The 26,964-nt window shown below is 39.0% G+C and overlaps 1 protein-coding gene across 20 annotated transcripts in view; it reads right to left on the bottom strand.

Moving 5' to 3' along the window:
• Rufy3 (RUN and FYVE domain containing 3) overlaps positions 1-26,964 on the bottom strand; it is a 107,302-nt gene that overhangs the window by 41,676 nt on the left and 38,662 nt on the right. For all 20 annotated transcript variants that reach the window (XR_002391495.2, XM_087188408.1, XM_087188428.1 and 17 more), the window contains 3 exons: positions 4,765-4,938; positions 3,791-3,908; positions 2,730-2,831 (listed from right to left, as the gene is read on the bottom strand). Coding sequence is in view for 19 of the 20 variants with exons in the window: in XM_087188408.1 (XP_087044534.1) it covers positions 2,730-2,831; positions 3,791-3,908; positions 4,765-4,938 (394 nt within the window). In the remaining variant the exon portion in view is untranslated. The remainder of the gene's footprint in view (positions 1-2,729; positions 2,832-3,790; positions 3,909-4,764; positions 4,939-26,964) is intronic.

Below are 26,964 nucleotides of genomic sequence, written 5' to 3' on the forward strand. Positions count from 1 at the left end.
GCCTGGCAAGTGCAAGGTCCTGAGTTCAATTTCCAGTACTAGAAAAAAAAGTGAACCTTAAGATGTGTTATATACCAACTCATGATGAATGTAAACATGTACTGATAAAAAAGTGAACTGCTGAATTATATATATTAATTTTGACTAATTGACAAAAACTGCCTAATAACCAGTATGATAATAGGCTGAAGATTTAAAATTTTAGGAGATAACTTTCATTGTTTAATAAAAATCAATTTTTACTACAGAAAAAAAGCAAAGAAAACGTTCAAGAAACCTTACAATTCAACTTACTCATAACTTAAGACAATATACATTTCAGATAATTTATGGAGACATACATATTTTTAAGGAAAAATAAAAAAGGTTACATCATTATAATTAACTTGAAAACTTTTTGATTTAACAGTATCTTTCTGTTTCAATAAACAACTTCCTACAACTTTGCTTATGCTGTTTTTATAACATCCCTGTTGTAGGTATTCTGTATTCATGTAGTCCAAACTTCCTTTTCCTTAGACAATCCTTTCTCAAACAGGCTGTTTGGCACTTTTACCACTAAAGCAAAAGAGATACAATGTACCTAAAAGTGAAAAATTCTAAATGGGTAAAAATTCTCTACAAGACCCTCAGAGGATAAAATACTAGTTAACGATGCAGTGATTCCAATACATAAAACCCCAGCCGGATCAGGGATTTAGCTCAGTGGTGCCACCTCCTGCCTCGAAAGTACAAGGTCCTGAGTTCAATCCCTGGTACAAAATCAAAACAAAACAAAACAACCCAGCGAAGCACTCTTACTACATGACCCATCATGTCCTTTGGTATTTACCCAAGTTACATCCACACAAGATCCTGCACAGGAGTGTTCACAGCAGATTTATTCATAATTGTCTAAACTTGAAAGCAACCAGGATATTCTTTAGTAAGGGAATGGATAAACCAACAATGTGACATGTACAGATAATGAAACATTATTCTGTACTAAAAAAGGAGCTACCAAGCTATGAAAAGGCAAGGAGGAACCTTAAATATGTAGTACTAAGTGAAAGGAGACAGTCTGAAAATGCTACATACTACATGACTTCAACTACTTGACGTTCTGGAAAAGGAAAACCCAGGACAATGGTTAAGAGGATCAGTGTTGCCAAGGCTAGATGAGGGAGGGATAAACAGGGGAAACACAGAATTTTGGAGCTATGAAACTATTCTATGTGATACTATAAGGACATGTGGCCACATGCCATTATAATTTTTAAAAACCATAAAAAGAACAATACCAAGAGTGAACCTTAATACAACTGTTAACTTTGGGAGACAATGATATGTCAGTATAGGCTCATAAATGAAAACAAATGTATCATTCTGGCATGGGACAATAAGAGGGGATGTTGTGCTTACGTCAGGGCAGGGAGTATGCAGGAGATCTCTGTACTTTCTGCTCAATGTTACTATGAACCTAAAATTGGCCATGAGCTCTCTAAAAATGGACTTCAAAATTTCTCCCTGGTGGCTGGGGTATAGCTCTGGCTTAATCCCCAGCACCACAAAACAAAGCAAACAAAAAAATAACCCAGTGACTTGAAATACTCATTTTCAATCACTCTGATGCCATGTTTAAACATCACCGCAATCTACTGGATTTCAACCAAGTCACCTGGGACTAATCAAGGTCAACCTCAATTTCTGGTAACAATCAATATCATTTCTTGATTTTAGTTTCTTCTTCTCTATAAAAGATATTAGCAGGGCCGGGGATTTGCTCAGCGGCACTGCGCCTGCCTTGCAAATGCAAGGTCCTGAGTTTGATCCCCAGTACCAAAAAAAAGATATTAGCAAACAGTAGAACAGTTCAAAACAGCAGAAAAATGATCTAAAAATGTACTGTATCTGTCAGAACTGACACACTTTTTGGTACATATACCTTATGTATTTCTTTCACATAACTAGAAGTAAAACTGCCGGGCAAAGCAAATAAAACTATTGTATATGAAGACTATTCTGTCCAGTTCACAATACTGACAGAGTTAATGCTTCAGAATCCAACCTAGAACCATACAATTCCGATCAAAGACACACCCTTGCAGCTATCTAGTGCTTGAAAACTAGACCATATGTCACTTCAGGGCTTGGCCCAGGAAAGCTGAGCCGTCATATTGTAGAAATATGTAAGCTCCACAAAATGGTCTTATTTCTCTTTTTCCTGATTTGTCTAATCTTCTTTGGAATAAAATAATGATAAATGGTATATGTAGATGCAGAAAAATCAAAACAATGCTCTATTATGATCTGCAGTGCAGTTTTTGTAAAGACTGGGTTCTTGGAAAATCCAGGCATTTCTTTCAATTCTGTTACTTCTTCTCTGTAGTATTTCTCAGAAGCAATCTAGTACATTTGAATTTCTTTTGGAAAAATTTAAATGGTTTACTACACTACAGCCTCAGCCCCACATGCATTTTCAGAGAGCACACACTTGTACAACCAGCATCCAGACTGAGAGACAGTGTATCACCAGAAACTTAAAGGCCACTGGCCAGTGGCCTCTTCCTGTCTATTATAAAAAATTGGTTTTGTGTATGTTCTGATCTTTACATAAATGAAACAATACACAATGTATTTTTGTGTATTATTTCCTTGCCCAAAATTATACTCATGAGATTAATCCATGTTGTTTTGTGTGATAACAGAGCATACCAAGGAATGAAGAAAGCTAAAAAAGATGTTCATACCTGAGAAGTTCCTTTTTATTGATCAGAGCTTTCATATATTCTGAAAGTTTCTTTTGCATTAATGCCAAACGAAGCCAGGCTCTTCCTCTGCCTACTGGTGTCCTAGAAAACACAGCAACCCAAAGCACAAATTATAACAGCATGATTAACAGTGGCAGGGGCCACAGTGCAGCAGAGAAATGAGCACAGGGAAGTGCTCCTCATCGCCTCTCCCACTACATCCCCACACAAGGAGTTTTGTGGGACAGCGAGACTTGGGGGTACATTTGGGACAGATGCTTTTGCAAAAATTCTACTGCATGTGACCACAATCTGAAGATAAGACCTCTGGAGACCTGCCTGGAGACAGTCCTTCAGATTTGTATTGAAAACTCCTCCTAAATTTAGTGTGGATTATGTTACTAGCCTAATGCTACTGCAGATGCAGTTTAATCCTTTATCTGCTGAAAATTAAGCCAATCTCATTTGGAATGTTGATCAGTAAACCCAAGTTGTAAGGGAAGTTGTAGGTGGCAGTCCCTAAGGTCCAGTAGACACCTGCTCTAATGCTGGTATCTCAGACTCCACTGAACACTCTTTCCTTCTTTTTTTGAGACAGGATCTTGCTATGTCCAGCTGGTCTTGAACTCATTATGTATCTATGGCTGCCCTCGAACTTGTGATCCTCTTGCCTCAGGCTCCCGAGCACTGGGAATTATACATATGCACCAACCAGCCCTGCTGAATACATGCTTGTCTTGTTTTTCACTAAGTTAGGTCAAGCCACCTCCCCAGACTGAATTTCTTGAGGCTGATTCTCACAAGTGCTTTAAAATAAAAAGAAGTAAGAATATGCTTGGTATTTTAACACAAAGACTACTCTCTTGGAAAAATAATTATTTTTCAAGGGCACATGTTTCTTATAATTCGAGATACCACTTCTTTCATAGTTATTTACTCATAACAACAGTATGCCTTTTGGATTGCTATAAAATAATTATGGGCATTGTCGTCTTTACTGCATTCTTCAAGGAGACAGTAAGAATGCTCCTGTGGAGACGCAGGTTCATCCTTAGACTTACTTCAGTCCTGGAAGGTCTTTAACACTTGCTGTTATCTCTGCAGCTTCTGGAACAAGTTTCTCTACCAGTTCTAGAGGTCCCCAGAAGGATTTATTTTGTCCAAGAAAAGTTTTCTTGGCTAAGGCAACAACAAAGCACCCTTTTAGTATTTTTATAATATAAAGACTCATACTACACACGCGCGCGCACACACACACACACACACACACACACACCTTTCATACTTCTATCTTTTCAGGGACCCAATCCTAGATCATTAGGCAACTTAAAAATTATTCTTGCTTTCAGAATAAATAAAATTTTGTGAAAATAAAAACGTCTCTATTTGCCAAGATTTAGTCCATCATTTTCAGGAAGAAATTGTGGCCCAAGGCTCTAATAAAACATTTTAGCAATTTAGTACTTAAAACTTCATAGCATTAGTAAAGAAAATAGTCCAATGCCAAAAAACAATGATTTGCAGTCTGAATACTGAGAAAGGAGGAAGAAAGGAAGCAAATGCAAATAAGACTGGGTCCTGCCTTAAAAGCTTATGGTTCTGGGCTGGGGATTTAGGTCAGTGGTTTCACCGCCTGCTGCACAAGTGCAAGGACCCGAGTTCGATCCCTGTTACCAAAAAAAAAAAAGCTTATGGTTCTGAACCCTGAAGCAAGAGTCAGGAGACACGAGTTCTAGCACCTGCTCTGTCCAACACGCTGTGCAACCTTGTGGAAGTCACATCCCATGGTGGGAGGCCTAGTTCCCCCTGTCAACTGGACACACTTGCAGTACTGGACTTAAGCACATATGATGGCCCTTCCCACTTAATGCTTAATGATCTGCATTTTTGAAGCCCTGTTAGTCTTTTAAGTCATCACAGCCCTACTCTCACACAGAGCCTACATTCCAGCATATTACATTACTGATTCTATAAAGAATGCTTTCTTTGCAAGTGTGCATTACTAGGAGCTAGCTGCATGCACAACACAGCCCACCTCTCAAGCCGTGCTTCAGACAGTGTTCCATCACCACGAAGAACTGCTGCAGGGGTGCGTAATCAGAGTCCAGAGTCCTGCCCAGGTTCAGAGCTGATTCAATCAAGCCCTTGATACTCAGCTTGGCCATGTTCATCAGGTTCATGCGCTCGTTAGCCATGAGATAATTAGGGTCTGCAACCGAAGGCAGAGAGAAGTCTGGTTACCGGACAGTACATTGTGAAATTCGAATAATTCCCCATGTTGACATGGTGAGAGTGCTGGTGACTTGTGATGAGCCCAGGAAATGACACTCTACTACACTATCAGTTGTTACATTCTTCTCAGCCATGCCCTTGTTATGAAAAAAAATGACAGTTCCCTTAAAAATATCTTTGATTAAGCTGTAAAAATTCGTTGTTGAATAAACTCCTAAGTCCTCATACAGTCACTTAATATTTTCACCACTGCCCTGTCCGCACCCAGCATCACTCGCTCCTGAGCCTCACACTGCTTTTTGCTTCCATTCTCTACAGCCACAAATACAGTGCTCTCAACATGTGTGCTCTAAAGATAAAGCCAACATAGGAGAAAGTGCTTAAACACACTGCTCCAGGTACACTGTTAGTATCTTTTGTATCTATACCAACAATTGTCATTCATAAACTAAGCATGAGCATTCTCAGTATACTGCAGTATGAGAACTCAACTTCCAAATACGTTAAGATTCAGCACACAGCACCAAAGAGACAAGACTTTTTGACAGTAGGGACAAAATATCACATTTTATCTGACAGAATTCAGAATAGTTGAAGCACTTTCCACCTTCATTTATTGGTACTTCTCCTATGCAAGGCACTGTAGGCTGCTCCTTACAATTTATGATCTTTTTTATTTGTTTTGACACAGGGACTCACAATGTTGCCCATGCCAGCCTTGAACTCGCAACCCTCCTCCTGCCTCAGCCTCCTCTGCAGCTGGGGTCACAGTTGTGCCACAACCCCTGGCTCCCAGTTATGATCTTAACTGCTCCTTGTAGCAAGTAATGAGACAGTTGCCAACAGAATGATTTTACAGGGAAGGAAAGTAAGATTTAGAAAGTAAAGCTTTAATTGCTCTGCCCCATTCACATGACCTTGAGCAAGTGACATCAGACTTCATGTCTATCAAATAGCTGGGACTGGTCAAGAGCACGGCCAATGTCAATGATACGCAGAGTCGAGGGCCCACTGTCTAACTCTAGCTTCTGTGCTCTCTTCCCTCCTCCTGATCCTTCATGATTATCTTCTTTCCTTATTTATTACTTTTCTTTAAGCACCCTCCTTCTTTTCAGGTCTAAAGCAGGGATGTAACAGTTAAATGGTCCAAGCTCAAGCTGTTCATTAGGAAATATCAAGATTTGGATTTGACATGAAAGCTAAGGTTTTTTCCATTATGCACGTGTATTCTCCCAAATACCAAATCTATGAAATAATAACTATGTTTCCATAATACAAATGAGCCACTTAGTACAAAAGAGACTATGTAAAAATTTTTAAACTTTATTAATACATTTTAGATATACATAATGGTAACATTTAATAAGGAATTTGTACCTGTACATGATATATCTTGCTTCTTTTTTCCCCACTCTCCTCCTCTCCTTTCAACCCTTCTTCTCTTGTTTACAAAAGCTTTGTTTCTATTTTTTCCTTATACCTTCTTTCCTTTGCCCCTCACCCCTCCCTTGCTCCCCTTCTCATTTGAACATTTTCTTCTTATTTCCCAATATCTTTAATCATTTTGGTCCTTATACTTTCAGTTTCTCACACCAGAGAAACAATGCTATATTTAATAGTGTATCTTAAGCTTACCCTTCTTCATGGCAGAGCAGTACTCCATTTTAAAAAAAGCCCACATACTGCTGTGGTATGATGCTTTTAATTCTTTCAAGAAGATACCAAGAAAGGGAATAGCTGGGTCGAATGGAACATCTAGTTTTAGTTTTTTGAGGAATCTCCACACTGATTTCCACAGTAGTTGCACCAGTTTACACTCCCATCAACAGTGGAGAAGGGTTCCTTTTTCTCTACAACTCCACCAGTGTTTGTTACTGGTTGATTTCCTGATAGCAGCCATTCTTTCTGGAGATGGAATCTCAGCGTTGTTTTCATTTACATCTCTCAAATGACCAGTGATGTTGAACATTTTTTCATATGTTTATTTGTTGTTTCTATTCCTACATCTGAGAAGTGTCTGTTCATTTCAGATGCCTATTTTTGGATTGGGTCTTTAAATTTGGGGGGTCTGATTTTTTGAGTTCTTTATATATTCTAGACATTAGGGCTTTGTCTGAGGAACAGCTGGGAAAATTTTTTTTCACACTGTGGGTTGTCTCTTCACTCTGTTGGTGGCTTCCTTTGCTGTGCAAAAAGGTTTTAGTAAGATGAGATCCCAGTTGCTGATTCTTTGTGATATTTCTGTGAGGTTGGAGTTTTGTTCATAAAGTCTTTGCCTACACTTATGTTTTCAAGAGTTTTACCCTCTGATGTGAGAAACTGAAAGTGTAAATAAGGATCAAAATGTGTAATTGATAATATGAAATGGGAAGAAAAGGTCTAAAGGGGAAGGGAAGGTGGGAGGGGTAGGGGAAAGGAAACAAGGGAAAGGAAAAAATATGAGAAAAGGAAAAAAAAAGGAAACAAAGTCTTTGTAAATAGGGAGGGGTGGAGGGGTTGAAGGGAGGGCAGGGGAATGGGGAAAAAAATAAGAACCAAGAGACATCACGTAAAGGTACAAATTCCCAATGATTGAATGTCACCCTATTGTGTATCTAAAATGTACCAATAAACTTAATGAAAAAAAGTTTTATCTATTCTATCTTCCAGCAGATTTAGTGTTTCTGTTTTAATATTAAACATTAAAGTTTAAGGAGTTAAAGATTTACAGTTCCAATTGCATAAATCTTGGCTTGTTATAGTGTTCTCTTACATAATACATTTTAGAGAAATAGTTTATATGAAAGTCAATATTGTTCTATATTATCCTTAATTATTTGTTAAATAACAATAAATATTTTAGGCCAGTGATGGTGTACCTTTTAGAGACTGAATGACAAACTACAACCCGAAACCCACGTATTTATCACTCAGTGCCAACACTGCAATTAAACAGGAATACTGAGGTTTTAGTTTAGAAAAAAACCCCACTACATTGACATCTTTTGTCATTTGGGGGGGTGCTGGGAATTGAATTCAGGACCTTGTGCTTGTCAGGCAGGCATGGTGTCATTGAGGTAAATCCCTGACCCAACATTTTTTGTCATAAAAGAAAAACATAATAACATGCATGCCATAGGTTTGCCACCTCTGTTTTAGGCCATGTTTTAAATGCAGCTCTCTTTGTTCATAGTAGATCAACTTGTCACAGGTAGAATAAGGCGCCAGGAGTGTAGCTCAGTGGTAAAGTGCTTGCTTAGCATGCACAAGGCCTGGGTTTGATCCAATAAGCTCACAAGAGAACGATGAAATACTATCCCCTATGAGACAATCATAAAGAACATTATATACCCATGCCCCATCTAGGTCCTGAGTCGCACAGAACACACCGAATCAGCCCGCTGCAGACAGGCAGGTCTGTGCATGCCCTACCGACGTCCTGAGTCGCGCGGAAGACACCGAATCACCCCGCTGCAGACAGGCAGCCACCTGATTCCACACTACAAAGATGCAGAGGTCACCAGTCCACCAGACCAAGGTACTGAGTCCCACTGTTCCCGGCCCAGAGGTAGGGGCTTCTGAGCCGTTGTCCCACTGCTCCTGGTCCAGAAGAAGGGCTTCCTGGTCACCATCCCTCCCACTGCTCCCAGCCCAGAGGAAAGGGCTTTTGGGCCACCTTCTGTCCTGCTGTTCCTGGCCCAGAGGAAGGGGCTTCTGGGCCACCATCCCTCCCACCGCTCCCGGCGCAGAGGGAGGGGCTTCTGAGCCACCATCCCACTGCCCCTGGTCCAGAGGAAGGGGTTTCCTGGCCACCATCCCTCTGGCTGCTCCCAGCCCACAGGAAAGGGCTTTTGGGTCACCATCCCTACCGCTGCTCCCGGCCCCTGTCCCACCTCTCCCAGTTCAGAGGTAATCTGTGCAGGCGCTAATAGCCCCCTGCCCCAGTCGAAATGAGAAAACACATAAATAAGTCTCAAAACTAGACTTCCAGATCACCTACAGCAACCCCCAAAGGGAAATGAGATGGAACACTGATATTAAACCACCTGGACCCACTGAACTGGCAACAAAAGGGGATCTGGAAAAAAATGAAATCAGAAATAATTTCTCAGATAACAGGAGAAATTGTGCCCCTAGTGCAAGACATGATTAATAAATCTAGAGAGGAGCTCAGGAACATGATGGAATCCAAACATAAGAAACAAATGGAATCCATAAAACAGATGCAAATAGATTTCCAGGACATGAAAAACTCCATTGAAAGTCTACATGGCAGAATGAGCCAATGTGAGGACACAACTTCACATATAGAAGATAAGATTGCAATTAGTGACCAGGAAAAGAAAAATTGCTTCAAAATTATAAGGGAACATGAGAAATCAATCCAGCAACTGCTAGATGATGCAAAAAAGAATAACATAAGACTGATTGGGCTCAATGAAGAAACAGGAGAGAGTGTGGATGACATAAAAAATCTCTTCACAGAAATAATGGCAGAAAACTTCCCAAGCAGCGGAAAAGAGCTTGACATACAGATAAGTGAGGCATATAGGACTCCAAATAGCCTTGATCAAAAAAAAATCTACACATAGGCATATAATTGTCAAGATTCCAGAAACACAACAGAAGAACAAAGTTCTCCAAGCAGTCAGAGAAAAGAAACAAATCACATACAAAGGAAAGCCCATCAGAATCATAGCAGACTTCTCAACACAAACCATCAAGGCAAGAAGAGCTTGGAGTGACATATTCCAAGCCCTAAAAGAAAACAGCCTCCAACCCAGATTGATGTACCCTGCAAAACTATCTTTCAAAATGGATGGAGAAATAAGATACTTTCATGACAAAGAGCACCTTAGGAACTTCGTGAATACCAAACCAGCACTCCAAAGAATTTTACACAATAGCCTAGGAACAGACATTGAGGATCACAACCCCAGGAAGCAAAGCAGAATGCACCCATCTGGCATGACAAGAAATTAAATGTAAAGGGGGAGAACCCAACAAAAAGAAAAAGTCATGGCAATGACAAGTCAATATGTTTCAGTTATAACCATCAACGTTAATGGTCTCAATTCAACAATCAAAAGAAATAGACTGGCAGAATGGGTCAAGAAGCAAAATCCAACAATATGCTGCATACAAGAAATACACTTAATTCAAAAGGAAACTCATAGACTGAAAGTTAAAGGATGGAAAACAATACTGCATGCGACAGGAACCCGAAAAAAAGGAGGAGTAGCTATCCTCTTGGCAGATCAAGTAGATTTCAAACCAACACTGATTAAGAGAGACGAAAAAGGACACTACATTCTTGTAAAGGGAACAATCCAAGAGGAAGAGATGACAATCATAAATATCTATGCACCAAACACTAGTGCACAACTATATAAAACAAATACTAACAGACATGAAAAGTCATATATGCACTAATATAATTGTAGTGGGGGACCTCAACACCCCACTGTCACAAATAGATAGATCAACTAGACTAAAAATAAGTAATGAAATACTAGAACTCAATCGAACTCTTGAACAAATGAACTTAACAGATGTTTACAGAGTCTTCCACCCCACAAAATCAGAATACACATTCTTCTCAGCTGCACATGGGTCATTCTCAAAAATAGACCACATACTCACACATAGAACATGTTTAAGTAAGTGCAAAGGAATTGAAGTTAGCCACTGTATATTGTCAGACCATAATGCGATGAAATTGGAGATCCATAGCAAAAGAAACTCAAAAAACTTCATAAACACGTGGAAATTGAACAACACACTTCTGAATAACCAATGGGTCACAGAGGAAATTAAAGAAGAAATCAGACAGTTCCTTCAATTAAATGACAATGACAATACAACATATCGGAATCTATGGGACATAATGAAAGCAGTCTTATGAGGGAAATTCAGAGCAGTGAATACGCATATTAGGAAAACAGAACAAGCCCAATTAAACAACCTGATGCTGAACCTCAAGCTTCAAGAAAAAGAAGAGCAGGATAACCCCAAAGCTCATACAAGGGAGGAAATTATAAAGATCAGAGGAGAAATCAATGCAATGGAGACTAAGAGAACGATACAAAAAAATCAATGAAGCCAAGAGTTGGTTCTTCAAAAGAATCAACAAAATTGACACACCTTTAGCCAACCTTGTCAGAAAAAGGAAAGAAAAGGCCCAAATCCATGCAATTAGGAATGAAAAGGGTGAAATTACAACAGACCCAGCAGAAATCCAGAGGATCATCAATACCTACTTCCAGAAACTATACGCCAATAAGATAGACAACACAGAAGAAATGGACAGATTCCTAGATACATATGAATTACCAAAGTTGAATGAAGAAGACCTAAAAATTCTGAACAACCCAATGTCAACCAATGAAATTGAAAATGTAATTAAAAACTTATCAATTAAGAAAAGCCCAGGCCCTGATGGCTTCACTGCTGAATTCTACAAGACATTTAGAGAGGAACTGCTGCCACTACTATTTAAACTCTTCAATGAAATTGAAAGGGAAGCAATACTCCAAAATTCATTCCTGGAAACAAGCATCACCTTGATCCCCAAAGCAGAGAAAGACCCAAGTGAAAAAGAGAACTATAGGCCAATCTCACTAATGAACATAGATGCAAAAATACTTAATAAGATACTGGCAAACAGAATGCAGAAGATCATCAAGAAGATCATACACCCTGATCAAGTGGGATTCATCCCAGGGATGCAGGGATGGTTCAACATATGCAAATCAATCAATGTAATACACTATATCAACAGAGCCAAGGACAAAAACCATATGATTATCTCCATGGATGCAGAAAAAGCATTTGACAAAATCCAACATGCATTTATGATAAAAACCCTACAAAAAAATGGAATAGATGGTCTCTACCTCAAACTGATAGAAGCTATCCATAAAAAACCAACAGCCAATATCATACATACTAAATGGTCAAAAACTGAAATCCTTCACACTAAAATCAGGAACAAGACAAGGATGTCCACTGTCACCACTCTTTATCAATATAGTTCTGGAAACATTAGCCACGGCAATTAGACAAGAGAAAGAAAAGGAATAAAGATAGGTAATGAAGATGTCAAATTGTCATTATTTGCAGATGACATGATACTCTATATAGAAGACCCCAAGAACTCCACCAAAAGTCTTCTAGACTTAATAACCAAATTCAGTCAAGTAGCTGGTTACAAGGTCAACACACAAAAATCAATAGCTTTCCTCTACACCAATGACAGACTCCCTGAGAGAGAAATAGGGCAAATAATTCCTTTCACAAGAGCATGCATCCAAAAAACTGAAATACCTAGGAATCATCCTAATGAAAGAAATCAAAGACCTCTTCTCTGAAAACTATGGCACTCTGAAAAGAGAGATTGAAGATGATATCAGAAAATGGAAAGACATCCCCTGCTCCTGGGTAGGAAGGATTAATATAGTGAAAATGGTCATACTTCCAAAACTGCTGTATAGATTTAAAGCAATTCCAATTGAGATCCCAGCAGCATACTTCATAGACCTCGAGAAAACAATCCAAAAATTCATTTGGAGCAAGAAGAGACCCAGAATAGCAAAAGCAATTCTAGGTAACAGAGACATGGCAGGGGGTATGTATCACAATCCCCAACCTGCAACTCTACTACAAAGCTACTGTGATAAAAACAGCATGGTACTGGCAAAGAAACAGACCTGAGGACCAGTGGAACAGATTAGAAGATGCAGAAACAACGCCAGACACACTCAGCCATCTCATCTTCGACAAAGGAGCCAAACACCCTCACTGGAGGAAAGATAGCCTCTTTAATAAATGGTGCTGGAAAAACTGGGCTTCAACTTGCCAAAGATTAAAATTAGACCTATATCTCTTGCCATGCTCTAAATTAAAATCAAAATGGATTAAAGATCTAAATATTAAAATAGAAACTCTGAACCAGTTGGAACAGAGGTTAGGTAGAACCCTTGAAGACATCAGTGTAGGAAAAGATTTTATGAACAAAACCTCAGTTGCCCGTGAACTAGCACAAACAATCAACAAGTAGGATCTCTTCTTATTAAAAAGCTTCTGCACAGCAGGAGAAACCACCAGCAGTGTGAAGAGACAATCCACAATGTGGGAAAAAATCTTCACCTGCTCTTCCTCAGACAAAGGTCTACTATCTCAAATCTATAAAGAACTTAAAAAGATCAGATCTCCCAAATTTAAAGACCCAATCCAAAAATGGGCATCTGAAATGAACAGACATTTCTCAAAGAAGTAGAAATAGCAAATAAATACATGAAAAAATGTTCAACATCACTGCTCATTCGAGAGATGCAAATGAAAACAATGCTGAGATTCCACTTCACTCCAGAAAGAATGGCTGCTATCATGAAATCATCCAATAACAAATGCTGGTGGGGCTGTGGGGAAAGAGGAACCCTGCTCCACTGCTGGTGGGAGTGTAGACTGGTGCAAGCACTGTGGAAATCAGTATGGAGATACCTCAAAGAACTAGGACTGGAAATCCCATTTGACCCTGCTATTCCATTGCTGGGGATCTTCCCCAAAGAATTAAAAGAATCATACCACAGTGATATATGTGCACCCATGTTCATAGCAGCGCAGTTTGTAATAGCTAAAACTTGGAAACAGCCCAAATGCCCATCAACTGGAGACTGGATAAAGAAAATGTGGTTTTTTTTATAAAATGGAGTACTACTCAGCCATAAAAAATGAGAAATTAGAGACATTTATAGCTAAGTGGATGCACATTGAGGCAATACTCTTAAGTGAAATAAATAGGACACAGATGTGTAAATACCAAATAGTTTCTCTGGTGTGAGAAACTGAAAGCGTAAATAAGGACTACATGTATAATAGGTCATATGAAATAGGAAGAAAAGGGGCAAAGGGGAAGGAAGTGGGAGGGCTAAGGGAAAGGACAGAAGGGAATGGGATTAATATGAGAAAATGGAAAAATAGGAACAAAATCTTTGTAAATAGGGAGGGCTGGAGGGGTTGAAGGGAGGGCTGGGCAAAGGTGAAAAACAAGAACCAAGAGAGACTATGTAAAGGTGCAAATTTCCAATGATGAATGTCATTATATTGTATACCTAAAATGTACCAATAATTAGAATGAATAATCGATAATGTAAAATAGGAAGAAAAGGTCCAAAGGGGTAGGGGTAGTGGGAGGCACAGGGGAAAGGAAAGAAGGGAAAGGAAAAAATGATGAGAAATGGAAAAAAATGGAAATAAAGTCTTTGTAAATAGGAAAGGGTGGAGGGCGTGAAGGGAGGGCTAGGAATGGGGAAAAAATAAGAACCAAGATGCATTATATAAAGGTACAATTCCCAATGACAAATGTAATTGTGTTGTATACCTACAATGTACCAATAAAAGAATTTAATACAAAAAAAAGAACCTATCTATATTAATTTCTACTTATTACCTGTACCTACTTGTATGAGTCTGACCTCCTGTACTCACTGGAGTGTGTGGGTCTAACTGCTTGTGGAGAGCTACTGGACTCCCCACCTAACCCCTCTCAACAGCTGGCAGGTGACTGTGGTTGGAGTTGGATTAACTGCTTGCAAAGAAGGTAATATTTGCTGAGTTTCAAGCTTGTAAAGCATTAATTCAGGGAAATCAATTAACAAAATTAAACGATGCTAGTAGTCACAGTTTACAACCTGATTCCAACCCCATGGGAAGTAGCTCCAGGGGGAGAGGTAGGTTTAAAGTAAAAAACATCATGTTTTGAGAGGTTTTCCAGAGTGTTCATGACTTTATACTAAAACATTTAGTACATTGTCACTGTTCTTGTATTCAGTAGCAAAAATGTTCAACTCTGGCTGAGGTTGGGATGCATGGGCTACAGAAAATTTAATTAGTGCCTATGGAATTCAACTCCTGACCTCCATCATTATGGAGCTAAATTCACTTAAATGGGCACCAAACACAAACACCCACTCCATTCTTCAAAAAATACTGCTTTATCCTTGGTACTATGGACATCCTCAGCCAGTGAGCTACATAATTCTGTTTATGGGGGACTACTTTGTGAATTAAGTTTCATAGTATCTCAGGCTTTTACTCACTAGATGTCAGCAGCATCCTCTGGGTGTGATACTCATAAATGTCTCCCCTACCCAAAAAAAGCCCCTCCCATTGAGAATTACTACTCTAAAACAAGTCAAACAGAAATCAAAGTAATATGACTATTAGACATAGAAAAGTAAAAGGAATGCATTTCTCGTTGTTAATTAACACAAAAGGTTAAAATGAGTATTATTTAATACTTATTACTAACATTTTTGTGTTGAATAGTACACGAGTGCAGTCAGCGATACATACGATTCTTGGTTAGTACAATTAAAAGTACTAAAGTGAATTTTTCTCATTTTCTCATTAGTGTTGGCTACTAACAATGAATATTAAGTAATTGTTCTGTTATAGGATAGAAACATTTTTATTCAATTTATTCTGTTCTTGAATTTAAATATGAAATGACTTTGGAGCACTATTCTACACTATAAAAATGGCTGCAATGAAGTAAGAGGCCTGAGACTTCCGAGGGGCAGGCAAAGTGCTGTGGTGCATACGGGTGTTGGTTGTGTGAAAATCTGTAGAGTTAAGTATGCACAATATGTGATTTTTTCCTGTGCATTTTATACTTTTCAACTATGCCAGAGATGACTTTTTAGGGGATAGGTCTGGGGACTAAACTCAGGGCTTTCACACTAAGCTGCATCTCCAGCCACCCTCTCTCATTTTTTTTTTTTTTTGGGAGACAAGGTCTTGCTAAGTCAGTAAATTGTCCACGGTGGGCTCCAAATTGTGATTTTCCTGCCTCAGCCTCCCAGAGTGCCAGAAAATGATCTTAAATGGACATAATTTTTATGCTAGAGGTGTACTGCACTTTTAGAGCATTTGCTGAGCATGCATGAGGCCCTGAACTCAATTCCCAGCATGGGGGTGAGAAAACATAACTTTCACAATGTCATCAGTCATATTTTTCCTATGATAAAAATGACTACATTCTAAAATATTCCCAGTGCTACCATTTAACACTATTATTCCAATACAATTCAGTTATTCAATTATTTTTTCAATAACTAGTGAGCATCTACTATTCTACTGTTTAATGCTAGGAATAAAGAAGTGATAGACCTAGATCCTGCCATCAAAGTGCTTACTATTTACTAAGCTTGGGTTTGGTAAGAATTCTGGAAAGTGGAATGAAGCAGTGCACAGTGAACACTTGCAATCTCAGGATAAGCTGGACAATGCACATGCCTGCAATCACAGTACTGAGGCAGGAGGATCACCTCAAGTTTGAGGCCAGCCTGGGCTACACAGTGAGTTCAAGACAAGCCTGAACTACAGAGTGACACAGTCTTGCTATGTTGCCCAGGGTGGCTTGGAACTCTCAAAATCCTCTTGCATCTGGGATTACAGGTATGAGCACGAGCCACCATACCTGCTATATTATCATTTTGACAAAGATTAATTTTATTCCAGGACAAGTAATTAAAAATGCTTTTATATTAAATGAAACATTATTTCAGGGAATCAAGTGTAATTTTCCATATTGTTAAAGCTACAACAGTAGATATGACATTAATTCAGAGTTTCAGACAGGTGCAGGCGTAATTAGTCTCCTCTACCATTGGTGTACTTCTGTGAAGAATCTGGGAAGCCCTGCAAATACACTAGTGAAGGACTCCTATACACAGGACACCATAGGGATATATAGAGAATAAAACTATGTGTCGTGGTCTCTATGTTTCTTTTAAATTTAAGGGACAGGTATATTTGTCTCTAAATTCTCAGAGGATCAGACTTTTTACTTTTGTCTTCGGCCGAGGATTTAGCTCAGTGGTTCTGCTGCCTGCCTTGCAAGTGCAAGGACCTGAGTTCGATCCCTGGTACCAAAAAAAAAGAAGTCAACTACTTTTGTCTTAAAGGACAAAAATCATTTAGACAGGTAAGGAAGGGTAGGAATGGAGTTGTGCAGGGAAAGTGATGGGAGGAAGAGATCAGGTAATGCAGCGAGGTGAGAAAGAACAAAACATGTTCAGAAAAACAACTGAAAAAATGCCAGGGGCTGACGGTGCACATGAAGGACTGCTGAGAAGAAGACATGGTAAGGAGGCAAGGGGCCAGCGGCTAAGGAGCTTGTCTGAGTAGGATGGTTTTACTGAAAGTCAGGGCAGATTTTAACATAATAAGATACAAAGGTGCACATTTGAATTTTAGATAAGTCATTCTACATTCTTGTGAAAGATGGCTTAGAAAGGTGCATGAACTCCAAGCTGAGGATATGTAAGGGTCCACTGTAAGAGCTGAGAAGGATGGAACTAGAGCATTGCATGCTGTGTGGAGCAAAGGGAGGCAGCAACGAGAGGCACTCTGGGGCAGAATGTCCTGACTTTAGGGCTTTCTTTTTTTTTTTGGTGACAGGATCTTGCTATATAGTTCAGGGTGGCTTTGAATCCAGTGATCCCCCTGCCTCAGCCTCCTAAGTGCTGGGAATACAGGCATGCATACCTGGCCTGATTTTAGGACTTGATGACTCTAGATGTGAGGGAAAGAGAGAAGTAGGAGAACAAAGAATAATTTCTGCATTTCTACTCTGGTGATCAGAGAAGTGGTGGGGAATAAAGAAGGAGCCATCAACTACAGAAATCATGTGGAAGGGACAATAATATGCTACACGAATTGTTTTTTGGGTTTTTTGTGGTACCAGGGATCAAACTCAGGACCTTGTGCTTTTGAGGCAGGCGGCAGAACCACTGAGCTAAATCCCCAGCTACACAAACTGGTTTTCAAATCAAAATTCTTTTATGAGCATGTAACTACTGAATCTCTTCAAGACCACTAATTTCAATGATAATTTTTTTTTTTTTTTTGGTACTGGGGATCAAACTCGGGTCCTTGCGCTTGTGCAGCAGGCAGCGAAACTGCTGAGCTAAATCCCCGGCCCCTTCAATGATAATATTTTAATAAATGTTAGTCATCTAATTGATTTAGTCAATAGTGAGGATATAAGTAAGCCTGAGTCACATAACTAAGAGTGATTCATCATACTGCTCTGAAAACCAATCATCTACCAAGACCATATTTTATCTCCTTACAGAGCAATGACTAATATTCATACAGAAAAACCATGAATAACTGAAGGAAACCTATGTTACATTTAATGTCATATTAGTATTTAGTATACTACAATACAATGAATTCCTGGCTAAGGAGGAACAGTTTACGTGTTAACACAACAGTAGTTACTCCTCAGAATTTCCTTATTATTTAATAGATCAGAGCTTTATCTTGTCATTCTTTTCAATGATACCTAAAAGTTTTAACCACTTACCAGTCCAATTATTTAAATACAAGATGCCCAAAAATGCCATATTTTTTTCATTAATTTTATAAGATAACAGGAAATTAAAAAACAATAATTTTATCAAACTTATACAATACAAGAATTGACTGGCTGAAATGACATCTGCCTGAGCTCAGGATGGTCAGAATGTAAGTGAACATGCTGCCCAAGTGATGTTGGGTAAATTGTTAGTGGTTAATACGAGATTAAAGAAACCACAAGATATAGAAAGGAGGGCCGGGGATTTAGCTCAGTGGTTCTGCCACCTGCCTCAAAAGCACAAGGTCCCAAGTTCGATCCCCAGTTCCAAAAAAAAAAAGAAAGAAAAAGACAGATATAGAAAGGAAAGCTTTCTCCATGTTGGAAGTAACTAAAGGTCAGTAATTCTTAAATAGATCTATTTTGAGCTTTAGTGTAACTGTGTTAAGAGTATAAAATTTGGCAGAAAAATGAACTATTCTTAATTGTGAAAAAACTGAGAGTACTAAAAGAACTCCAGTTTAACTAATGTCATGGCATTTATTTATGAGAACTTTTATCAATCCTTGTCTACTAAAAAGTCTTATTAGAACCTTTCGATTACCTATATAGCTACAGCCATAGCTATTTCTTCTTAATGCTATTTCAGATAACACATGTACTTCAATTCAGTATAAATAGAGGGAATTTATTAAGTAACACTCTCCCTGGGTTGAAATCTAGTCAATAAAATGTAATCACAAATTTATGTATCATCACTGGATTATACTAGTGACAGCATAATCCTAGATGGATGTTGATGAAATGAGGCTTTATCAGAATCACATCCACCTACTACTGCTAATCTGATTGCTGTCAATCACCTGTTGCACAAATTGACCTATTATGTGACTCCAGGTGAGGAATCTCAGCCCTTTGAGGCCTTCATTTCCTTGTCAGTAAAACAAGAGGTTTGGACTTGCTCACTAATTCTTTTCTCCCATAGAAACCACTCACACATTAATTGCAATGACATACTACAGCATTGGTGCTGAGGGAGCGGCACATCACTATCTCTGGAACACAAAGAAATGGCATGCCCAGTTTGGAAACCCCCAGCAATGACTTGGATACCAACCAACCTACACCTCTGACATGCATGTGTGGTTCCCGGAAAAGACACCTTAGGCTCCAGTGACACTAGTGAATCAGACTCTGCTCTTTCCCAGGCAATCTATGTGTGCACAGACCTAGCAGATCCTCCTGCTCTGGCACATTAATTATAATTCCATCATTTCACAGTTGGTTTCATTGGGGCAAATAATATACATCTATCAGTGGAAAACCCTGGAAGGAGGGAAATGAAGATTAGAAAAGTGATTTAAATAGCAAAAAAAACTACTGAGAAAAATCAGTGAAACAAAGCTGGTTTACCTTTGACAAGATCAACAATACTGACAAACATTTAGCCAGAGTGACCAATAAAGACAGAATAATCACATTACTAAAATCAGGAATTAAAGATGGGACAATTAGTATTGACCTTACAAAAGCAAACAAAACAAAATTATAATGGCATAAATACTATGGAGAAATATATGCTAACATATTAATAACACATGAAATGTATACTTTCTTACAAAGATACAAATTATCAAAACTGATTCAAGAAAAAATAGAAAGTCAGAATAGTCCTGTAACAAGATACCAAATCAACTAAAAAGAAAATTCTATAGTGAAGACCAGGTCTAGATGGTCTCATTGTTGAAATCAGTTGTTTACAGACAATGCCAGCTGGGTGCAGTGGCACATGCCTGTAATCCCAGAACTCTGGAAGGTCAAGGCAGGAAGATCCTCTTATGGCTTGTATGTAGATGTCTCCCCAGAGCCTCATGCACTCATAGGTGGGGCCTATGGGAGGTGACTGGGTCATGGGAGTGTGATACTGAATCCTGGGTGTGTGGTACTGGATCAGTCCACTGATTGGCTTAGTACAGTTCTGGTGTGACTGAACAGATTTACTAAAGAGGGAAGACCCTCCTTGGGTGTAAGTGGCATCGACAAATAGGCTTGTAGCCTGGATGGATTAAAAAGGGAAAGAACAAGGAAGGCTGCTCTTCCTGCTTGCCATTCTATAGACTGTTTCTCCTTTGTGATGCCCCTCTGCCATGATGCCTTGCCTTGGAGACAACCGATTATGGACTGAAACATCTACATTCTGTGAGTTAAATAAACCTTTCTTCTTTTAATGTGTGGGTATCAGGTATTTTGTCACAATGACGAGAAAGTAACTAAGGCAGATCCCAAATTCAAGACTAGCCTGGGCAATTTGTCTACTTAGCAAGACTCTGTCTCAAAATAAAAAAATAAAGAGCTGTGAATGTAGCTCAGCGTAAAGGCCTGTGCTGCAAAACAAAAACAAAAACAACAAGAGCAACACCACAAAAGCAAAACAAAAAAATCCAATAAGATAATGCAAATCAAAATCCTCAAAGAATTCATACCAGTACTTCACAAACTATTCCAAAACACAGATGAGAAGGAACTTTCCAACTCACTATATAAGACCAGTATTTCTTTGAAGCCAAAATCAGTCAGGGACTCCTTATGGTTGTAGATGAAAAATTCCTCAACAAAATACTAGGAAAGCAAACCTGGCAATATACTAAAAAGATGATGTAACACGATCAAGCAGGACTTACACCAGAATTCAAAGAGGTCCTACATACAAAAATCAATGTAATAAACCATATTAATAGAATAAAGAACAAACACCACATAATCATTACAATAGAAGCAGATAAAGTATTCTAACATATCCAAAACATTTTAACAAACTGGGAAGATGAGGAAACTTCCTCAGATAAATGGCATCTATGAAAAACACATCTAACAATACTGACTGGCAAAACACTGAAGGATTCCAAAGATCAGGAACAAGACAAAGGATGTCTGCTCTTGCCATTTCTTTTCTTTCTTTTTTTTTTTGTTGCTGGGGATTGAACTCCAGTCCTTGTGCTTGCGAGGCAGGCAGTGGAACCACTGAGCTATATCCACGGCCCTGCCCTTGCCATTTCTAATCAACACTGCATGGGAGGGTCTAGCCAGGGCAGTTAGGTAAGAAAAAAAAACAGAAAGGAAGGAAGAAGTAAAAGGAAAGGAGGAAGTAAAATTACATCTGCAAATAGGACACTGTATATAAAAACCCTAAAGAACACACAGAGACACACACAAAATTAGCTAGTCAGTGTGAAAGGTGGCAGAATACAAGACAAATGTGCAAAATTTTGTGGAGGTCAACTGAGGTCTGAACACATTAAATGGAAAATTCAGAAACAATTTACAAACTTTAAATTTTATGCTGCTCTGAGTAGTGTGATGAAATCTTGTGCTATCATCCTCCTTTCCTGCCCAGCATGTGGAGCATCCCTTTGTCTAGCAATGTCCATATGCTACCTGTCCAGTGGTCAACATTATCAGATCAACTATGGCAGTACCTCACTGCCTGTGTTCCAGCTACCTTTATTTTACTTGGCAACAGCCCCCAAGAGTATACCATGCTTTGGATATGCTAATGAGAAGCTGTAAAGTGCTTTCTTTATGTGAAAAGGCAAAAATTCTCAACTTAGTAGGGCAAGAAGAAAGGATTTTATACTGAGGTACAATAAAATCTTTTTAACCATATACACTAACTTATTACAGTATATTACTGTACTTGTTCTATTTTATTATTAACCTGATTTTGCCTAATTCATAAATTAAACATTATGACTGGTATGTATAGAAAACACACAGTACACATCCTATAGGGCTTGGTTCTATCTGCAGTTTCAACCATGCCCTGGGAGTCTTGGAATGTATCCCCTGTGAGTAAAGTGGGGGCAGGGGAAGAGGACATGGTGTTTCTATACAACAGCAATGAACAGCTAAAAATGACATTAAAAGGACTACTGTAACATAAAAATTAAAAAGATCAAAAAGAAATAGACATCCAGTGTTCACAGATGGAAGACTTATTATTGCTTAAGATGGCAATGCTCCTCAAATTGATGTACAAATTCAAAGCAATACCTATCAAATACCCAACTATCTTTTTGCAGAAACGGGTAAGTTTCTCTTGAAGTACACATACAAATGCAAGGGATCCAGGATAGCCAAAACCATCCTGATAATGTGGAGGATTCACACTGCTTGATTTCAAAACTTAGCACAGAGCAACAGTAATCAAGATAGTGTAGAACTGTTGTTAGGATAGACACAAAGATTAAAGGGCTGGAGCTGAGCCTCTGGAAATAATCTCATATGGTCAACTGGCATTTGACAAGGATGCTGACAGTTCATCTGAGAAAGAACAGGCCTTTCAACAAATGATGCAAGGACAACTGGATATCTACATGCAAAGAACTTTAAAAACTAGCCAAAAATAAAGAAGAGAACAAGGTCAAAAAGCTGAAACTAGGGCCAGGGATTTAGCTCAGTGGCGCAGCACCTGCCTTGCAAATACAAGGTCCTGAGTTCAATCCCTGGTACTGGGGGGCAAAAAAAAAGCTGAAACTATACAACTCTCAGAAGAAAACAAGGGTCTAAACCTTTGTGACTTGAGAATGGGTAATAGTTTCTTAGATACAATACCGAAAATACAAGCAACAAAAGGTAAACCGGACTTCATCAAAATGGGAGTATTAATTAAAATTTAAAACATTTCAGCTTCAAAGGACACTATCAAAAAAGTGTAAGCTAGGCATTTCAAAGTGTACAAATCAATGGTTGCATACTCAGTCCCAGCATTCTACGAGGCTGACATGGGAGGACTAAAAAATTCAAGCCCAGCATGGGCAACTTAGCAAGACCCTATTTAAAAAAAAAGTGAAATTATAAACCAGAAAAAATACTTGCAAAAATCAGAACTATTCAGAATATATAAATAATTCTTACAATTTAACAATAAAAGATAAATAATACAGTGTAAAAGAATATGCAAAGGATCTGAATAGATATTTCTCCAGAGAAGATACAAAAGTGGCCAGTGAGTACATTAGGGAAATGCAAAATCAAAACTATAATGAGCTTACACTCTTTGGATGCATGTAAGTTGTTTTTGTTTTTTTTTTAAAAAAAGAAAAATAATCAGTGTAAGTGAGGATGTAGAGCAATTAGAACCCTTGTGCACAGCTGGAAGAAATGTAAAATGGTGCAAATGCTTCGAAAGCAAGCAGTCTGGCAGTTCTCCAAAAAAGTTAAATAAATATCTGGGGCCGGGGATTTAGCTCAGTGGCACAGTGCCTGCCTTGCAAGTGCAAGGTCTTGAGTTTGATCCTCAGTACCACAAACAAAACAAAACAAACAAAAATAAAATATCAGAGTTACATATGATTTAGAAATTCCACTCTTCCATATATTCCCAATATGAAAAATAGGTATGTATTTATGTTCTCAGTAGCACTTCTCATAACGAGCCCAAGTGGAAACAAACGCCCACCAACTGGCAAATGGATAGCAGAGTGGTATGTCCATATAGTAGTACAGGACACTGATACACGCTGCAGCATGCAGCTCTGAAAACACGGTAAGGCCACAGAGTTTAAGATTTTGTTTACAAGTGTCCAAAACTGGCAAATCCAGAGACAACCAAGTAGACTAGTGGTTGCCAAGGGCTTGGAACAAAGGAGAAATCGGAAGTAGCCACTGATGGGTATGAGGTTTCTTTTTTGGGTGGTGAAATATTCAAGAATTAGATGATGATGATGAAAGCATACAACATTGTAACTGCACTAGCAACCACTGATTTGTACACTTTGAAATAGTGGTCTTAACAGTATGTGAATTATATAGTATCTCAATAAAAAAATTTAAGAAAAAAATCCCTAAAAGGCAGGCGCAGTACTACATTGAGGCTGAGGCAGGAAGATCTGAAAGCTTAGCCCAGGCAACTCAGTGAGATCATGTCTCAAAAATAAAAATAAAGGGCTGGGGGTTTGGCTCAGTGGTTTTGCTGCCTGCCTTGCAGGCGCAGGGTCCTGAGTTTGATCCCCGGTACCGGAAAAAAAATAAAATAAAAATAAAAATAAAAAAGGGACTGGGGATATAGCTAGCTCAGTGCAAATGCCCTGGATTCACTGCCCACTAGCACATAAAACAAAAAACAATCAAAGAGACCTAACAAAGTGAATCCTTCATGGATCTTGATTCAAATAAACCAAAGGAGAAAAAGACCTATTTGAGGCAATCAACAGGCTTTGAAAATGGGCTAAGTATTATGTACTTTTAAGAAATCACTATTAATTTTGTTGGATGTGATAATGAAGTATTTACAAGTGATGAGATACAATGTCTGGAGTTTGCTTTAAGATAGTCCATAAACATAGCTGTGGGAGTATAGTTAAAATAAGATTGGCAAATAACTCATCATTATTGAAGCTGGTGATAGAGACCTAGAGTTCATCATCCCATTCTTTCTAATTTACATATTTCAAAGAGTTGGATAATTACGAGTAAATAGAAAATTCTGCTTTCCTTTTGCTCAGGTCAAGGTTTAACAGCTAGCCTCGGGTAAAAAACAAGTGCTGTTTTATTTCCAAACAACCAAAAAAGCCTGTTTCAGCACTGAAATGAGTGAGTTTACTTGGTGATTTAACTTTCCCAAATTGTTCTTTTGTACACTTACTCATTCTTGGCTAGGTATACCTTTCTCTAATCTCAATAGATGTTCTTTTATAATCCAAGCTTGCAAGAGAGCTCCCTATGAAGCCATTTCTGATTTCTTCACTTACCATAACATAATCAATTTTACTCTTGAAAAGTTTCCCAACCTGTTCTAGGTACCTTTACCTGACAAATTCTGTGTCACAGAAGAACACCCAGAATTGTGTCTGGAATATTTAGAAGTTATTACAACAGTTACCTTTTGATGTAACATGGTATAAAAACTTAGGTGGTGAGTATAATCCAAGAGCGCCTTGCTTTTCTCAATTTATTCCATATAAATAATTTAAACAGATATTAGAGAGCACTGTGACACAGAGAGATAGATCTGTGAACAGTTAGATCTCCTGATGAAGCAGTTAGATTTCCTTCTCCAATTATTGCTTGAGGGGATTCTTATTCTTTGCGTCTCATCTCTTGGAGCTCTGGCACTTCTGCAGGTCTCTTTTGGTTTGCGTCAAGCCTGCAAGGCCTGAGCGACCCCCGCCCCGCTGCACTGAGGACTGAACCTTGGGCCTTAAGCATGCTGGGCAAGCTCCCTACCAGTGTCCCTCTCAGCTCCCTAAGCACTTCTACTGGTCCCTTTCTCCAGGCTGATCCTCGTGACAGAGGAGACTATCCTGCTTTTTCCTACAAAAGCAATAGAGTTCTCAAGTTTAGTAAGTTTCCCAAACCCAGCTTCAACACAAACCTACCCCATAGTGTCACCCATGAGCTTGGGAACGAGGGGACTGGCACAAACACGCCGATGCTGCACGGCCTGCAGAGTCTTTGGCACTGTAACTAAGCCCTCAGTCTCTAACCTAGATGTCTTGTGTCTTTTGCCAACATCTAAGAAACAGTAACAGGCTAAGTTAGCAGCTTGTAAGTAGGGCAAACTCCAGACCAGACAAAAACAAAAATTATCTGTTGATCACCTGTGCTCCACATGAAGTAACATCAAAAGTAACCTGGATAAAAAGTATACTCAGTCTCAGTGTACTGTAGGATGGGGAGCAGACCCTAAATGCTCTGCAAAATTGAAGAAAACAAGGAGAGAAGTATTGATGGGAATGGGTGTGTGAAGTGAGGTGGAGAAAGTAAGAATGGAATGGGAATTCTCATGGGGAGAAACGGAAAACACAGTTAGGGAAGGTAGAGTCAGACATGCACAGACTGGACTTGCAGGCAACAGAAACCACTGAGGTTCTGAGCAAGGATTGGTGTGATTCAAATTTTATTTCAGATGATTAACCTGATAGCATTTGCAAAATGAATTTTGGGGAAGGGGAGCAAAACAGTTGTCATGAAGAACTGAAGTAATTCAAGTTTAGAGGAGAAAAGGGTTGAATTGAAGAGTACCTGTTAAGGAAATGGAAGAGGCAAGAATAACATAGCCAGGCATTATGACACACATCTGTAATACCAGTACTCTGGGAGGCTGAGGCAGGAGGAACACAAGTTTGAGCCCAGTCTGGGCAACTCAGTGACATTCTGTTTCAAAAAGTGTGTGGGGTGTAAGACTAGGGATGTAGCTCAGCATGAAGGCTCTAGGTTCAATCCCCAGAACCAGAAAAGAGAGGAAGAGGAGGAAAGGAAGGCGATGAGGAAGAGCATGAGGAAGAGGGAGAAGATCCAGTCAAGGATTCTGCACTTGGAGACTAAAGCAGTGTGCTGTAGATGGAAATGTGAACAGTGAACAATGGATGCTGAGGAGCCAGTATAAGCTGGGTTTAGAAACAGTAAAGTATATCTGTGTGGAAGACTCTTCAACATATTTTTCATCATATAGTTGTAAATTAAAGTTTGGAGTTGAAGAATCATCAATATAGGGATAAGAGCAGCAAGAGGAGAAAAGATGCATTCATCAACGGGTATGTTTAAAGAGAAACAAGGATACAGGGCTTCTGGCTCAACCTTTAAAGCATGCCAACAAGTACAGGCTGCTAAGAGCCATCTCAGAAGTTCTTTTACACCCAGAGTGTGGCCAGCACTGAT

The sequence above is a fragment of the Heterocephalus glaber genome, unplaced genomic scaffold (assembly GCF_053883595.1).
Source record: "Heterocephalus glaber isolate CG9 unplaced genomic scaffold, H.glaber_assembly_v1.0 deba00000281, whole genome shotgun sequence".
NCBI classification, from domain to species: Eukaryota; Metazoa; Chordata; class Mammalia; order Rodentia; family Bathyergidae; genus Heterocephalus; species Heterocephalus glaber.